This window comes from Heterodontus francisci, chromosome 22 (assembly GCF_036365525.1).
Source record: "Heterodontus francisci isolate sHetFra1 chromosome 22, sHetFra1.hap1, whole genome shotgun sequence".
Taxonomy (NCBI): Eukaryota; Metazoa; Chordata; class Chondrichthyes; order Heterodontiformes; family Heterodontidae; genus Heterodontus; species Heterodontus francisci.
The window spans coordinates 42,229,375-42,247,766 of NC_090392.1; the positions used below are offsets into that span (position 1 = coordinate 42,229,375).

The window sequence follows — 18,392 nt, forward strand, 5'->3', positions numbered from 1 at the left end:
GTTGTGCAAGGCACTATATAAATGAAAGTCTTTTTATTCCTCATCTCTGTCAGTTTTATTATTTCACTAAAATGTCAAGTTCTGAAGTCTTCTGTTAAATACATAGTTTGATTTGCAGTCTGTGTCTGTTCCATGAGGGTCGGTCACTGTCCTTACTGGACTGAAGCTGTCCACACTGGGTTTTCCAAGGGTTAATGTTGGTTAGGGTCAAGCAGGCTGTGACCAATTGCTTTTCTCTCCCACAGGAATCGGAAGAGCTTCCGGACATCACACCCCCAACCCCCAGGGTGTAGGTATCATTTAATTCATGTTTGGTTCAGGGGCCTGAGGGGATTCTGAAAATGAAAAAGGGGCTGTCAGTTGTAATGCTGTCAATGCTCTGGAACCAGGAAGGAGTGAGATATGAGATTGTGCTTGATATAAAATTGTACTTGCCCTCAGAATATAATCTATTCATAGCTGTTTAAGAAGGGTGGCAAGGATAATCCAGGAAATTATAGGCCGGTGAGCCTTACGTCTGTGGTAGGGAAACTATTAGAGAGGATTATTCGGGACAGGATTTACTCCCATTTGGAAACAAACGAATTTATTAGCAAGAGCCGGCATGGTTTTGTGAAGGGGATGTCGTGTCTTACTAATTTGATTGAGTTTTTTGAGGAAGTGACGAAGATGATTGATGAGGGAAGGGCGGTGGATGTTGTCTATATGGACTTCAGTAAAGCCTTTGACAAGGTCCCGCATGGCAGACTGGTACAAAAGGTGAAGTCACACGGGATCAGAGGTGAGCTGGCAGGATGGATACAGAACTGGCTCGGTCATAGAAGACAGAGGGTATCAGTGGATGGGTGTTTTTCTGAATGGAGGGATGTGACTAGTGGTGTTACGCAGGGATCAGTGCTGGGACCTTTGCTGTTTGTAGTATATATAAATGATTTGAAGGAAAATGTAGCTGGTCTGATGAGTAAGTTTGCGGACGACACAAAGGTTGGTGGAGTTGCGGACAGTGATGAGGATTGTCAGAGGATACAGCAGGATATAGATCGGTTGGAGACTTGGGCGGAGAAATGGCAGATGGAGTTTAATCCGGACAAATGTGAGGTAATGCATTTTGGAAGGTCTAATGCAGGTGGGAGGTATACAGTAAATGGCAGAACCCTTAGGAGTATTGACAGGCAGAGAGATCTGGGTGTACAGGTCCACAGGTCACTGAAAGTGGCAACGCAGGTGGATAAGGTAGTCAAGAAGGCATACGGCATGCTTGCCTTCATCGGTTGGGGCATAGAGTATAAAAATTGGCAAGTCATGTTGCAGCTGTACAGAACCTTACTTAGGCCACACTTAGAATATTGTGTGCAATTCTGTTCGCCACACTACCAGAAGGACATGGAGGCTTTGGAGAGGGTACAGAGGAGGTTTACCAGGATGTTGCCTGGTCTGGAGGGCATTAGCTATGAGGAGAGGTTGGAAAAACTCAGATTGTTTTCACTGGAACGACGGAGGTGGAGGGATGACATGATAGAGGTTTACAAAGTTATGAGCGGCATGGACAGAGTGGATAGTCAGAAGCTTTTTCCCAGGGTGGAAGAGTCAGTTACTAGGGGACATAGGTTTAAGGTGCGAGGGGCAAAGTTTAGCGGGGATGTGCGAGGCAAGTTTTTTACACAGAGGGTGGTGAGTGCCTGGAACCTGTTGCCAGGGGAGGTGGTGGAAGCAGATACGATAGCGACGTTTAAGAGACATCTTGACAAATATATGAATAGGAAGGGAATAGAGGGATATGGGCCCCGGAAGTGCAGACGGTGTTAGTTTAGGCAGGCATCAAGATCGGTGCAGGCTTGGAGGGCCGAATGGCCTGTTCCTGTGCTGTACTGTTCTTTGTTCTGACCTTAACAATTGCTGAGGTGCAGGAGCTGGGTGTAATGGTGTACTCAGGATTGGTGGCTTTGGGGTTTATACTAGTGTTACGGACAGGTAGGAAGTAGTGTGGTAACTTCCACTTTTCACCTCTCAGCTGACTTCAGGTAATGTTTTAAAATAGTGTTTTAGCCTCTGAATGTTTTAAGGGTAAAATAAATAGACAAATGACAGGTTTTCTTGTAAGTTTAAAGATAAATGTTTAATTTTACCCAATAATTGAAAAGTATTCGAAACTTCACCCACTCGCACATTTGCGCGCACACACAAGAATAGATAGAGTGATAGCATGCAGTTCGAAACCAATTGTAAAAAAGTTTGTTGTTTTAAAAAACCTTTAGAACCTTTTCAGGGGAAATCTTTCAGCAGTGCAGGCCTGAATGTTTGTTGTCTTGAAAAGGAAGAGGTGTCACAGGCTCCTTGTGGTTAAGCCTCAATCCAAAGTCAGTGGTGGAAATCTTGGTTCTCTTTTGCAGATGGGGAGTTCCAAAGTCACCTTACAATTTCTCTGCTGCAGTAGTTAAAAGATGTTGTCAACAGGGCTCCTGCTTAGTTGGAACTGTCTCACAGATGTTCTGGTTGGAAAAGAGCTTTTCTGGCTGTGTTCTGCCTCTCTCTCTGTCTAGAGAGATATCTTTTAAGGTAGAAACTGGTTAGGTTGGGGTGTTGGTCAGCTTATTAAGGGCTCTCTCCCCTGGGGTGATACATAAAATGTTCCAGGATATGGGAACAATTGTTACATGCTGCCATCTTAATGTGGTTCATTCTGATAAATAGGTGTTATTTCACACCTATTATTTTGGCCTTGGCTTCAGAGTCAGTCTGTCTGTGAAAGTCTTTGTTAACTCTATTCCAGCAGATAAGAGTTGTTGGCATGGAATTTTCCTGTTTTCCATTTCAATGTGTTTTCCCCAAAGCTAATTCTGGCATGGCTAATGTGTTTTGTCCTCAACAGATAAATGTGTTTACTGACCATACAGGAGGGGTCACCTGACCTCTACTCCATTTTGTCTGTGGCACAAGTGTGTTTTTTTATAGTTCAGTTCAACAGTTGACTTTTATTTCATAATTCCTCCAGTTCATTTCATATTTCATCACTGGTCCCTTTGAGAGCATGACACTAGGAAAATTCTCTTCAATAACAAAAACAGTTTGGATAATGAGAGGTAGGTGGATGAAATGTGAAATATTTACAATGTGAGCTATCTCCTGGGCTGCAAACCACTGGAGCAGTTTGCTTGAACGTACCCCAAGTGGCTAGGTAAATGTTTGGCACATACTGCCAGCGATAACCACAAAAAGATTCAAGCTATCACACCGCCTCCTTCCTGGCCAAGCTCATCACTTTTCATCAAAGATCTAATGCCAACTCCCAAAATGGAGCTCGAGAAGAGCTGTCTTAATTCACAGAGCATAAGGAAGAGGCACAAAGAGAATCTGTGGATCCAGTGAACAGGAGTGATTTCAGTGAGTGATTATGGGGTGCTGGTTGTAGTCCCAGGGTATGGTTCTGGGCAGTCCAGTGTGCGGGGTCAGTGAGTTGTTCCAGGATGCAGGTCTGTGGTTGACGAGTAGTTCCGGGATGAGGGAGTGCAGGGTCTGTGAACAGTTCCGGGGTGCAGGGACGGTGAGCGGATCTGGTGTGCGGTTCCGGGATGCAGGGTCAGTTCTTGTGAGCCAGGGCGGTTCCTATGAGTGACTGGTGACATTTGTATAATCATAGGAGAACGGACTATGTGGTGAGACCCAGCACTGGAGATGAGAAGCGTGTTTTCCAGGAGCAGGTAAGAATCTGGGCTGAAATGAAATGATGGTACCTTGGTCACGGTATCCTGCGGCAGATCGTTCCCTCCCCCCAACTACCCTGCAACAGCACCCTCATCACAGTACTCTGTGACAACCCCCCAGTACCCTGTGACACAGCCCCGCCCCCCCATACCCTGTGACACAACCCCGCCCCCCCCATACCCTGTGACACAACCCCGCCCCCCCATACCCTGTGACACAACCCCGCCCCCCCATACCCTGTGACACAACCCCGCCCCCCCATACCCTGTGACACAACCCCGCCCCCCCATACCCTGTGACACAACCCCGCCCCCCCATACCCTGTGACACAACCCCGCCCCCCCATACCCTGTGACACAACCCCGCCCCCCCATACCCTGTGACACAACCCCGCCCCCCCATACCCTGTGACACAATCCCCGCCCCCTGCGTCATCGTCATCCCCCAGTACCTTGCAACACCCCCATCCTCCCAGTACCCTGCGACACCCCCACTCCCACTGCCGTGCGACTCCCCCACCCACCAGTACCCTGAGACTCCCTCACCCCGCAGTATCCTGCGACACCCCCCCTTCCCTGCCCCCAACTAGCCTGCTACACGACATCCTCATTCGCATTACCCTGCAACAATGCCCCAAATCTACTGATAATTAACGTGTTCAGACCAAGGCTGTATTTCAAAATATAGTTGGCTACATCCTCTTCAGACTCTGAGCTTGTTAATAACGAACTGAGTGACTCTATATCCACATACTGAAATGGTGTTATAGACCATTGACTGCTGTTACGAGGGTACAGGTTGGAGAGGTGCTGGAGCCAGACAGTATGCTGTGCCCCAATCAAAAGTGACAGCATTATTGAGTTGTGCCTATGGAACAAAGTCCCTAATGACTGTTTGATTCAGGTTCTTGTAGAAGAGGAAACTCTTTATTCAGTTCCAGTTGGAGAGGTTTGGGCTATGGATCAGTGTTGGGTGCCTTGCTTTTCCAGGTATATATTAATGACATAGGCCTTGGTGTAAAGAGCACAATTTCAAAGTTTGCAGATGATATGAAACTTGGAAGCATTGTGAACTGTGAGGAGGATAGTGTAGAACTTCAAAAGAACATAGACAAGATAGGGGGCAGATGAAGTTCAATACAGCAAAATGTGAAGTGATTCATTTTGGTAAGAAGAACATGGAGAGACAATATAGAATAAAGGGTACAATTCTAAAGGGGGTTCAGGAGCAGAGGGACCTGGGTGTATATGTACATAAGTCATTGAAGATGGCAGGACAGGTTGAGAGAGTGTTTAATGAAGCATACAGTATCCTGGGCTTTATTAATAGGACCGTAGAGTACAAGAGCAAGGAAGGTATGTTGAACTTGTTTAAGACACTAGTTCGGCCTCAGCTGGAGTATTGTGTCCAATTCTGGGCGCCGCAGTTTAGGAAAGACGTGAGGGCATTGGAGAGAGTACAGAAAAGATTCAAGAGAATGGTTCCAGGGATGAGGATTTTCAGTTATGAAGATAGATTGGAGATAGGATTGTTTTCCTTGGAGAAGAGAGGTGATTTGATCGAGGTATTCAAAATCATGAGGGGCTGGACAAAGAACATAGATAGAGAGAAACTGTTCCCACTCGTGAAGGGATCGAGAACGAGAGGGCACAGATTTAAGGTAATTGGTAAGAGAAGCAAAAGTGACATAAGGATAAACTTTTTCACGCAGCAAGTGGTTAAGGTCTGGAATGCACTGCCTGATAATGTGGTGGAGGCAGCTTCAATTGAAGCATTCAAAAAGGAATTAGACAGTGAGATGAAAAGGAAGAATGTGCAGGGTTATGGGGGGAAGGCAGGGGAATGGAACTGAGGGAATTGCTCTTTCAGAGAGCCAGTGCAGACACGATGGGCTAAATGGCCTCCTCCTGCACTGTAACGATTCTGTGCTCAAATAAGCACAGGGTATATCAATCTAGTGGTTCTCATACTGCACCAGTGACCCACAGATTGTCTGATCAGTCTCACCAGGGCAAGTTGAATTCTATAAAAATCTGCAACCAGAAAAAAAGCTGCTGCAGTCTTGTAAAAACCCAGATGGTTTGCTCAGTTCAGGGAAGGGAATGGCCACCCATAACCTGGACTGCTGTACATGTGACTCTAGTCCTAATCAGGCTAACTAGGGATGGGCAGTGAATGTGATCTTGCCAGCACTGCCTGTAGCCTGAGAAGAGGGAGGTGAAATCTCTGTTGTTTGGATCCAAAGCTGTTCCTTTTGGCTGTTTGAAGATGTCCCCAGGGCTGGAGTTGGAGTCAGCTTTTTTACTGGAGGTGGAAACCCGGGGCTGTGATATGGTGTGAGCTGGAGAATGTCCCGACACCAGTGCTTTTGAACAAGTTGTGGTCAGTTTTCTTTTGATGTGTATAAAACCCCACACTATACTTGTGGATCTTACTGTAAAACTAGTTGTATAGATCTCTGTTCACAGCCAGCTAGCCCTACTCAGCCTCCAGCTGACAGACATCCTTATGTTTCAGTTGTTCTATAAACCTTGAGTGGAATTTCTAAGCTCAATTTAGCCTGTATTATTGAGCAGCATGTCACAGACATCAGCAAATAGTTTGTGCTTCTTTCCACAGGAACGCCAGCGATACAGCCAGCCCCACAAGGCCTTCACCTTCCGCATGCATGGCTTTGACTCTGTTGTGGGCCCAGTGAAGGGAGTGTTTGACAAGGATCCCGCTCTCAATAAGGCACGCGAACATTCTCTGCTGAGATCTGATAGGCCAGCCTACGTCACCATTCTGTCACTGGGTGAGATTCTAACACTAGACTTCAAAACTTGGGAATTGTCTCACATCATCCTGACTTGGAATTATATTGCTGTTCCTTCACTGTCACTGGGTGAAAATCCTCGCTCTCCCTCCTTGAAAGCACTGCGGGTGTACCTACATCACATGGACTGCAGTAGTTCGAGAAGGCAGCTCACCAGTACCTTCTCGAGGACAATTAGGGATGGGCAACAAATGCTGGCTTTGCCAGTGACACCCACATCCCACCAAAGAATTAAAAATTAGGCAAGGGAGGGAAGACAGATGGATTGTTTTTATATAAATTTGCTTTCAAAATCATCTTGGCACATTTCTGGAAAATGGACTTTGTCCAGAATCAAATAGAAAAGAAATTCAGAAATGGGTTAAAAGACTAAAAATCTGTCATGAGTTCGTGCACCCTCAGCAGAATGCTCGCACCCCTCTTCCCTGCTCCCCCAGCTGCCTCGGGGGTTATAAGCACTTGGTATGGGACTAAACCATCTTGACCACCGGCTCTGCTGATGTCCCTCTCCTTGGCTCAGTGTCTTATGTGTGTGCATGTGTTTGCTGAGACCAGAATTGTGTTTGGTGATGAGGCCTTGTGCAGTTGAATTGATTTCTCCAGATTTTTTGCCCTCTGCGAAATACTCTTAACTTGTACCAGGAAACGGGTTTGGGGAACAGTTTGAGGGAAAAGGAAGCCCCCTGGAGGGGTGTTGAGGGTGGGGTGGGGAGATGTGCACCAGGACACATTAATGATGTTGTCTAAGTGTGAATAAGGCAAGTGTTATGCTGCTGATTATGAGCCTTGTATTGTTTGGACATATGGAGGATTTTACCCTGGGAATGCTTCAAATCTGAACTAAAAACTGACCACGTCATCACCTGTGAGAGGAGACAGATTGACATTTTGGTGCCAGTTCTGTCAGGGAGTCTCTACCCCACACAGCCTCTCTCATAAGGTGCTGAAAGACCTGATGCTTATTTGCAACAGTTTCTGCTTCTAGTGCTAACTCTGGTGGAGACCCAGTATCTCAACTGTCATTTGTGTCACTGGGTTTATACAAATGTCGCTGTACTGTGTGTAAAGGAACTTGCACAGGTTTTGTATCATTAGTCAGGAGATGGTATGCCTGTCCTCCAAACTCCACAACACACATCTCACTCCCTCTTCCATTTCTGAGAAGGTCTTTGTAAGAATTGTTTGTTTAAATGTTCTGTTTAACACAGTGGTTCCTTTCCTACAGTGCGAGATGCAGCTGCCCGACTTCCAAATGGAGAAGGGACACGTGCAGAGATCTGTGAACTGCTGAAAGACTCTCAGTTTCTAGCTCCTGAGGTCACCAGTGCCCAGGTAAAGCAACTGATAGTAGCTGGCTAAAAAACTGTAAGAAGACTGTTTTCTTAGAGTAAGGGATTGAAATATGAAGACAGTCTCTGAGAAAAGAGTCGTGAGGGAGTGGGCCGTGACTGTGTACGCGGTGAGGGAGTGGGCCGTGACTGTGTACGCGGTGAGGGAGTGGGCCGTGACTGTGTACGCGGTGAGGGAGTGGGCCGTGACTGTGTACGCGATGAGGGAGTGGGCCGTGACTGTGTACGCGGTGAGGGAGTGGGCCGTGATTGTTTACACAATGGAGAGTTGTGCGGGTGGAAGGGGATGTGAGGGAACCCTTGAATTCTGTAGCAGATGTGTAAGACGTGAATCGTGTCCAGTGGAGGACGGTGTGGTAGTGGAGAGCTGGAACTGTTGGGAGCGTGTTGCTGTGTGTTCGCCTCACTGACCGAAGCTGTCCCCTATGGGATCCAGCACTGGTCCCGCTGTCTGTCGCTCACCCCCTGGTTTCTCACTCCCACGTACCCTCCATATAACCCATTATTTTCTTGCAGATTAACACTGTAGTTAGTGGGGCTTTGGACAGACTGCATTATGAGAAAGATCCATGTGTGAAGTATGATATTGGGCGCAAACTGTGGATCTACCTGCACCGGAACCGGAGTGAGGAGGAATTTGGTGAGTCCATTTTTATTCAGGTTCTTTATCCTGATGCTGGTTCCCAATCAGGAGCAGCTATCTGTTTGTGTCTCTCTTTGTTGATGATCAGATTTCTAGTTGCCAGCTCTAAATCTGAAGAAGCCATTCACCTCTCAGGGATAATGAAAGATGAGTGAGGGTCCTGTCCTGATTGTCATCCAGTGTTGCTGCTGGAGATTGAGGACTGGATCTGCTATCCCAGCAATCAAATATTGAATCATTAGTTGACATTTCCTGTCTCAGTTACTGCATTAAGGATGTCCACTTGGATAAGACAACTGGCACCTATGGTATAGGACCTCAACTTCAGGAAGAAATTGGGAAAGGAAATGCAGACCAGCAGTGAAGTCACCTTACACATCCCCACTGTTTCAAACAAATCAAGTTGGCAGCTCTCCAACTTTATTACATTGGTCGAGGGACTTGCTGAAGGATGTGCTCTTCTACATAACTATTTGGCATCAAACTATTTGATGTCAGCCATGGTTCCGTGGGTAGCACTCTCGTCTCAGCGTCAAAGTTGTGGATTCAAGTCCAACTCCAAAGTTACGAGCATAAAATCCAGGCTGAAACTCCAGTGCAGTACTGAGGAAGTGCTGCAGTGTTGGGTGTGCTGTCTTTTAGATGAGATGTTAAACGAAGGCCCCATTTGCCCTCTCAGCTGGATATAAATGATTCCATGGCACTATTGGAAGAAAAGCAGGAGAGTTCTCCCTGATGTCCTGGCCAGTGTTTATCCCACCACCAAGATTACTCAAAATAAAAAGTTATCTGATCATTTACCTCATTGCTGTTTGTGGGAACTTGCTGTGTGTTGATTAGCTGCTGTGTTTCCTACATTACAACAGTGTCTACACTTCGAAAGTACCTCATTGGCTGTTAAGCACTTTGGGATATCCTGAGGTCATGAAAGGTGCTATATAAGTGCAAGTCTTTATCTTCAAAACATCACCAACAGTGTTCATCAAACGCCATCATGATAGTGACTTTGTTCACCCTGTAGTACCTGCATGCCCACATGTACTATGAGTACCAGCTCATCAGTGCATCTTCTTAGCTCTGCACTTGAGGAAACTGAAGCATTCAACACTTGAATTTGCTGGGTAGACTGAATTTTCTCGTGGATTGGAAGAATTGGCACCTTCACCAAGAATTCTGACCGTTCGTTGGATCCTTCCTAGTGCTTGTTCAAGAGCAGGAGTAAAAGTTCTAAATTGGGGGAAGGCGAATTTTAAGAAACTGAGAGGTGATCTGGCGAAAATGGACTGGATGCAGCTACTTGAGGGAAAATCAGTGGGAGGCATTCAAAAGCGAGATACTACAAGCACAGTGCAGGCATGTCCCCACTAAGATAAAGGGTGGTACGGCCAAATCTAAAGCCCCCTGGTTATCGAGAAGCTTACAGGATAAGTTAAAGCAGAAAAAGAAAGCTTATGATGATCTCAAAAATCTTAATACTTTAGAAAGCCTAGAGGAGTAGAAACATAGAAAATAGGAGCAGGAGTAGGCCATTCGGCCCTTCGGGCCTGCTCCGCCATTCATTATGATCATGGCTGATCATCCAACTCAGTAACCTGTTCCCGCTTTTGCCCCATATCCTTTGATTCCTTTAAACCCAAGAGCTATATCTAACTCCATCTTGAAAACATACAATGTTTTGGCCTTAACTGCTTTCTGTGGTAGCGAATTCCACAGGCTCACCACTCTCTGGGTGAAGAAATTTCTCCTCCTCTCAGTCCTGAATGGTTTACCCCGTATCCTTAGACTATGACCCCTGGTTCTGGACTCTCCCACCATCGGGAACATCCTTCCTGCATCTACCCTGTCAAGTCCTGTTAGAATTTTATAGGTTTCTATGAGATCCCCCCTCACTCTTCTGAACTCCAGTGAATATAATCCTAACCGACTCAGTCTCTCCGCATACGTCAGTCCCGCCTTCCCAGGAATCAGTCTGTTCACCCATCACTCCTGTGCTCACTGACCTACGTTGGCACCTGGTCCACCAGTGTCTCACATATAAAATTCTCACCCTTGTGTTCAAATTGCTATGTGGTCTTGCCCCATCCTGTCTTTGTAATCTGCTCCAGTCCTGCAGCTCTTGGAGATTTCTTTTAGTTTAGTTTAGAGATACAGCACTGAAACAGGCCCTTCGGACCATCGAGTCTGTGCCGACCATCAACCACCCATTTATACTAATCCTACACTAATCCCATATTCCTACCACATCCCCACCTGTCCCTATATTTCCCTACCACCTACCTATACTAGGGGCAATTTATAATGGCCAATTTACCTACCAACCTGCAAGTCTTTTGGCTTGTGGGAGGAAACCGGAGCACCCAGAGAAAACCCACGCCGACACAGGGAGAACTTGTAAACTCCACACAGGCAGTGCCCAGAATTGAACCCGGGTTGCTGGAGCTGTGAGGCTGCGGTGCTAACCACTGCGCCACTGTGCCGCCCCTCCAATCTGCGCTCCTCCAATTTTGGCCTCTTGTGCATTCCCGATTTTAATGACACCACCATTGGTTGCCATGCCTTCAGCTGCCTGGGCTCTGAACTCTGGAATTTTCTCCCTACACATCTCCACCTCTTTCTTTTCCTTTTAAGATGCTTTTTAAAACCTACCTCGTTGACCAAGATTTTGGTCACCTGTCCTAATATCACACTAAAATAAAAGCAAAATACTGCAGATGCTGGAAATCTGAAAGAAAAACAAGAAATGTTTTTGGGCGGCGCAGTGGTTAGCACCGCAGCCTCAGAGCTCCAGCGACCCGGGTTCAGTTCTGGGTACTGCCTGTGCGGAGTTTGCAAGTTCTCCCTGTGTCTGCGTGGGTTTCTGCCGGGTGCTGCAGTTTCCTCCCACAGCCAAAGACTTGCAGGTTGATAGTTAAATTGGCCATTATAAATTGCCCCTAGTGTAGGTAGGTGGTAGGAGAATTGTGGGGATGTGGTAGGGAATATGGGGTTAATGTAGGATTAGTATAAATGGGTGGTTGTTGGTCGGCACAGACTCGGTGGGCCGAAGGGCCTGCTTCAGTGCTGTATCTCTTTATGACTCTAAATGCTGGAAATACTCAGCAGGTCTGGCAGCATCTGTGGAGAGAGAAGCAGAGTTAACGTTTCAGGTCAATGACTCTTCATCAGAACTGAGAAATATTAGAAGTGTAAAAGGTTTTAAGCAAGTAAAACAGGGATGGGGCAAGAGCTAACAAAAGAGAAGGTGTTGATGGGACAAGGTCACAGAGAATAACTAGCCAGAAGGTCATGGAACAAAGGCAAACGGTATGTTAATGGTGTGCTGAAAGACAAAGTGTTAGTACAGAGAGGGTGTCAATTGACAGTAAAGTGAACAGCCCAGGCACAAACATGAAAAAAACCAGTGGGTAGGCAGAGTAGAAACAAACTGAACGAGCTAAAATAAAATAAACAAAGAAAAAAGAACTAAAAATAAATAAGGGGGGCCCCGTCATGCTCTGAAATTATTGAACTCAATGTTAAGTCCGGTAGGCTGTAGTGTGTCTTATCGATAAATGAGGTGTTGTTCCTTGAGCTTGCGTTGATGTTCGTTGGAACACTGCAGCAATCCCAGGACAAAGATGTGAGCATGAGATCAGCGGGGCCTGTTGAAATGGCCAGCAACCGGAAGCTCAGGGTCCTGCTTGTGGACTGAGCGGAGGTGTTCCGCAAAGCGGTCACCCAATCTGCGTTTGGTCTCCCCAATGTAGAGGAGACCACATTGTGAGCAGCGAATACAGTATACTAAATTGAAAAAAGTACAAGTAAATCGCTGCTTCACCTGAAAGGAGTGTTTGGGGCCTTGGATAGTGAGGAGAGAGGAGGTAAATGGACAGGTATTACACCTCCTGCGATTGCAGGGGAAGGTGCCGTGGGAAGGGGACGAGGTGGTGGGGGTAATGGAGGAGTGGATGAGGGTGTCACGGAGGAAGTGATCCCTTCGGAATGCTGACGGGAAGGGAGGGGAAGATGCGTTTGGTAGTGGCATCACGCTGGATGTGGCAGAATTGGCGGAGGATGATCCTTTGGATGTGGAGACTGATGGGGTGGAAAGTAAGGACAAGGGGAACCCTGTCGCGGTTGTGGGAGGGAGGGGAAGGGGTGAGGGTAGAGGTGAGGGAAATGGGCTGGACACAGTTGAGGGCCCTGTCAACCACAGTGGGGGGGACATCCTCAGTTGAGGAAAAAGGAAGACATATCAGAAGCGCTGTCATGGAAGGTAGCATCATCAGAGCAGATGTGTCGGAGACGGAGAAACTGGGAGAATGGAATGGAGTCCTTACAGGAGGCAGGGTGTGACTCAACTACACTTCTACATTGTACTGAAATACTGAGTGTTTCAAGCATTTCTTGTTTTTATGTCTGAATATCTCCTTTGGCTCAATATCAATTTTTGTCTGATAATGCTCCTCTGAAGTACCTTGAGACATTTGATTATGTTAAAGGTGCTATATAAATGCAAGTTGTCATAAAAACAGAAAGTGCTGGAAATACTCAACAAGTTTGGCAGCGTCTGGAGAGAAAAAGAGTTAACGTTTCAGGTCTGTGACCCTTTGTCAGAACTTAGATTAGTTAAGAGATGTAACAGTTTTTAAGCAAGGGAGGGGAGGAAAGAACAAAAGGGAAGGTCTGTGATAGGGTGGAAGACAGGAGAGATTAAATGACAAAAAGGGATGATGGAGAAAAGCACAAAGAGATGGTAATTGGACAAGTAAAGAAACACAAGATGTGGCTATAGGAAGTGTAAATGTGAAAAGTAGAATTATCACCAGCAGCTGCCATCAAAAAACAACAAACAGGTGTAGAGGTTATGATCTGAAATTGTTCACTCAATGTTGAGTCTGAAAGATTGTAAAGTGTTTAGTTGAAAGATGAGGTGCCATTCCTCGGGTTTACATTGAGCTTCATTGGGACAGTGTTGGAGGTCGAGGTCACAGTGGAGTGGGGCAGAGAAATTACCTGACAGGCGACTGGAAGCTCGCGGTCACGCTTACGGACTGAACAGTGGCGTTCCGCACTCAATCTGCGTTTGGTCTCCCGAATATAGAGGAGACTGCATCGTTGGGAACAAATACTGTATTCCTAAATTGGAAGAAGTACAAGTAAATCACTGTTTCACCTGCAGTTGTCTAATCTGATGCTGCGTTCTTCATGAGGTGATTGCAATTACATTTTCTCTATCAGTGGCTCCCAAGATTTGCATCATTATTTCAGGAATTTAAGATCAAGTTGGAGCCAAGATGGTGCTATAAAATAATCTCAAGGTAAACCCAGCTGTCATCAACAGACCAAAGAAATGGGAGCTTGTTATTTTAAAGGGTTTTTAATGGGTAGAAGGATCAGTCACTTGCAGCTAGCTGAAAACCGGAAATAGTGTAGTAACAGTCACCGAGACATGGCAGAGCTCCCTAAGGAGGACACCAAAATAACTAAGACCAAGTGAGCAGTGGGAGTGGGTGGTTGGTCCCTTTCAGAGATATATTTGTCAGTTCTTTGTTTGAAAATATTGCAAAAACAGTCATTCAAAGGCACTCAGCTTGTCTGTTTAACTCTTGTGAAGCGGTTTGTATTTGGACTGCCTTCAATAAAGGGCTTCAATATTGCTTTCTGCTGTAATGATTCAGTCTGAATAAACCTGCTTGGTGCCTTAGTCTGCTATGAAAGTTTGTGAAGCAACTGATTGCCTGGTTGTCTTCGAAAGTGATGAGGCCCTGTGTTAGAAATCCAAGAAGAATAAACCAGACTGTTCACCTGGGGTGTACTGTGCCATATTGATTTGCGTGTCAGGACTGCCTTCAATCCCAAGGGGATAATGGCTGTGCAAGTTGGCTTTTGTATTGGGTGCAGAGAAAAGTAACCGGGAAAACCTAGTGCTAACATAAGACATGCCATGTCTGCCGGAATCCAGTGCATTCAAATAATAGGCATGTTGCCTGTTTGAACATCGTGATAGCTGGAACAATTTTATCTTTAATCAGTAGAGTTCACCCCCAGCTCTCCCTGATTCTATAGTTGCTGCATGACTGGTGCAACAGCTCATTTGGTACATGGCACCATTCTGTACTGGCTCAGTCCCACCCCCACCCTCAGCAGTTAACCCTGCCAGCACAGCCCCCTGGTTAACTAGCAGCGTGGCCCCACACCCCCAGTTAACTACCGCGCAGCCAAACCACCCCCCCTCCTCCACCTCCCCGACCCAGTTAGCTACCAGTGTGACCCCTGCTTAACTGTACCTTTGCTATTTTGAAGTAACACCTGCTTGGATGCAATTGCTCCACATTAATCTGGAATCATTAGGTGAGACAATCTCAGGTCTAGAATTTAATGTAGTCTTTGGCTCACTTCTGTTTTAATCAATTCAGGTTCCTATCCTGACTGCTCCTTTCTTCAAGGCACTGACTCTACTGGGAGGTTTCACTGAGCGGCAGCAACTCCAGTCCCCTTTGCTGGGAAATTCACTGATTGACAGCAGCCCCAATCCCTTGCCAATTGGCCATTACTCAAGAATGTCTATGGACCCTGTCCTCACCAAACCCACCTTGTCATTACTGGCAGGTTATCAAGGATACTGGTGATCAGGAGTACAACCTATAGATACTTTGTGGCCCCTTCAGTTAAACATGTTTCTGAAATAGCTTAGTTTCAGGGTGATTGACTTTGCTCTGGTGTCACTGGCAAGCAGTCAGTGAAGTCTAACTCATTCTTGGTCTGGATTATTTCAGAACGTATTCACCAGGCCCAGGCTGCAGCGGCTAAAGCCAAGAAGGCTTTGCAACAGAAACCCAAGCTAACGACCAAGATCGTGAGTATTATTTACTCAGGAGCTGAGTATCCTGAGGCATTCCCCCAACCCAACCCAGGTGCAAGGGTCAAGGGTCAGGACCACCACTCTCGGTTTGTTGTGTGATTGTGTTGACCTTTGTAAAATACTTTTGCTTTCCTGTGTTCAGGTGGCTTTCCCTCTCAATTTCACTCTTATCCTGAGAGAGGCAGCTGGCCACCACTGAGCACTTACTCACAGCAGCAACTCTCACAATGCAACCCAGTCAGCACATGCAGCAGCCCAAAACCCTTCCAAACCCGCGACCTCTACCAACTAGAAGGACAAGGGCAGCAAATACATGGGAACACCACCATCTGCAAGTTCCTCTCCAAGTCACACACCATCCTGACTTGGAACTATATCGCCGTTCCTTCACTGTCGCTGGGTAAAAATCCTGGAACTCCCTTCCAAGCAGCACTGTGGGTGTACCTACCCCACATGGACTGCAGCGGTTCAAGAAGGCAGCTCACCACCACCTTCTCAAGGGCAATTGGGGATGGGCAATAAATGCTGGTCTGGCCAGTGACGCCCACATCCCGTGAATGAATTAAAAAAATAATAATCAAGGAGTCTAATGGGATGTTGGACTTAATCTCAACAGCAGGGAGGTTATGCTTCTGTAATACTATACTCAGTTCAGGGTACATTACCCTTGGAGGGGGTGCAGTGCAGATTCACCAGATTGATACTGGGGCCTAGAAGGCCTTGAGAAAAGGCTTTTAGGAATTAAATCAGGAAGCATTTTTTCAAAAAAGGTAGTGAAAATATGGAACTTGCTCCCCAAAGGTTATAGATGAAGGGGTCAGTTAGAGCTTTCAAGTCCAAGATTTGTTTGATTAGGATCTCAAAGGATGGGGAACAAAGACAGGCAAATGGAATTGAGATACAGAGCAGCCATGATCTAATTGAACAGTGGAGCAGTCTCGAGGGACTGAATGGCCTCTTCCTCTTCATATGTTGCTAGGTAACCCTGAACTCCACAGGCCCTTCTGGTGCATCATGGCACTGAGCCCTGAGCACCAGGACATTATGACCTCACATTACGGCACAAGCCTCGACTCGGGGAACAGCACCGGGTGGAGGTGGGGGCGGGAAGCGGTGGAGTTGGTAGTGGAGGTGGGTGGAGGCCACTGTAGGTGGGGGGGGGGCCGGTGGAGGCCACTGTCAGTATCATCCCAACACCTGAATCAAAGACTCCCTAATTATCAGCAGTGACTTTTACTGTCTCCTAGTGTGAGCTTGATCTGAAAATGACATCATCTACAGGAAAAGATTGAAGACATAGTCATTATGACACTGAAGGAGGCCATTTGGCCCATCGAGTCCATGGCTGTCCTGGAACTAGTTCATTTCCTGAAGAGTTTCAATCTGTATTGATAAAGATTAAGCACTTAAAGACTTGAAGCCGTTAAGCTGTCAAAATTATCCTCTACTGCATATCAGCGGAACAGTGAGGGATTTGTGCTTAGATTCTCATAGGAACACGGGAATTGCCACACGAGAAAAGACTAGGGTCCATCTAGTTTGCTTTCTACCATCCTGGCACTGACACAATACAATGATAATGGAGTTACTGACTGATCTCAGAAATCATTTTATCAGACCCCGACATGGGGCAAAAATCAAAGGTCAAAGTCATCTGTTCCTCACACACATGCTACACTTACTACATGTCGTTTCTCAAGTTACTGATATACTCTATCCTAAAATGTTATTTTTCTGTAGGAAATCTGTTGAACTTGAATGAATCAACCTGTTATGCTTCCACCATCTCCCTAGGGAACCTGTTAAACCAATTCACCACTCACTCAGTGAAGTAATGTTTCTGCAGATTATCATAGAATCATATAACACAGAAGGAGGCCATTTGGCCCATAGTGCCCATGCTGGCTTGTTCTTGCCCAACCAGGAGAAGCCTTATTTTCACGTGTCTTTCACCTAATGACATTGACCACTTTCTCTGCCCCTTAGTTTTGAATTCCCCCAGTAATTCTGCCCCGATTGGAACTGTACAATATTTATTCAGGAAAAAAGCTTTGTACAAGGATATCAGTTTTACAGCTGCTTTCAGCAAGATCCTGTCTGTCAAGAAGTCTGAATAAATTGAGTGATTGAGCGGCGAGCAGATCTCCAACAGCCAAAAGAAGGATTGCCCATTGGTATGAGGCGTGACTTGTAACCAGCTGCACCTTGTCTTCATTTTCCTGTAGCAGGAATGGATTTTAATGGCATATTTGTTTTTTTCTAGAAGTCCTCTGGTAAGGAGAGTGCAACAAAACTCCCTCTTTCTGAGCAGTCTCTGGGGTCCCAGGTGTTGGCAGATTCCAGCTTGCCTGTAACACCTGTAACTCCAGTAACTCCCACATTACCGATTACACCCACATCACCACCAGCATCAACCGATGGCAACAAAGTTCCAACAACCAGTGCACCAGAACTGGTCAAATCTGGTCAAAGGTCAGTTATTCCTGGTACTCTCGAGTTTCTAGACACAAGACTGTTCTATGCTGTTGTTTAGTATCTGCAGAAGACATTTAAGATCTGCAGGAAGCACCTGTATGGACCAGTGTTACAGGACAAAGCAGCTCTTCATTGAAGAACAGTGCAGTGAATATCTGATGCCGTGCTGTCAATGAAGGCTGATAAAGATGTTTCAGGCTGTTGAGTACATCATTTCCCCTCTCAGCTGGTTATTCTATCTGTTTTACAAAATCTTAGCTTTATTGATTCCCTTTTCTTTCCCTGCCCCTGGTTGTCTCCCCCCTCCTGAAGGCGTGCTGGCTTATGTTTGCATGGGGACTGCTTCTCCTCAGCTAAGTGATCATTCTCCATGGGCAGGATTTTACTGACCTCCCAACGTTAGGCTCCATGGCGGGGGGCAGCCGAAAGATTGTTCTGTGGCGGGTGTAGGGCAAATATTGAATTTAATTGTTATTGGGGGTGGGAAAGGGTTGACAGATTTTTGATCGGCACACTGGTGGGGGGGGGCATAACTTTTAAAGTATAAATTAGCCGGCAGAGCTT

At 46.2% G+C, this 18,392-nt stretch overlaps 1 protein-coding gene across 3 annotated transcripts in view; it reads left to right on the plus strand.

Moving 5' to 3' along the window:
* The window catches only part of nfrkb (nuclear factor related to kappaB binding protein), an 87,388-nt gene that overhangs the window by 44,870 nt on the left and 24,126 nt on the right, over window positions 1–18,392 (plus strand). For 2 of the 3 annotated variants that reach the window (XM_068053763.1, XM_068053765.1), the window contains exons 14-20: window positions 246–289; window positions 3,638–3,698; window positions 6,322–6,496; window positions 7,743–7,849; window positions 8,383–8,506; window positions 15,268–15,347; window positions 17,617–17,825. In XM_068053763.1, coding sequence (XP_067909864.1) covers window positions 246–289; window positions 3,638–3,698; window positions 6,322–6,496; window positions 7,743–7,849; window positions 8,383–8,506; window positions 15,268–15,347; window positions 17,617–17,825 — 800 coding nt within the window. The remainder of the gene's footprint in view (window positions 1–245; window positions 290–3,637; window positions 3,699–6,321; window positions 6,497–7,742; window positions 7,850–8,382; window positions 8,507–15,267; window positions 15,348–17,616; window positions 17,826–18,392) is intronic. The other variant, XM_068053764.1, reaches the window with a different exon arrangement.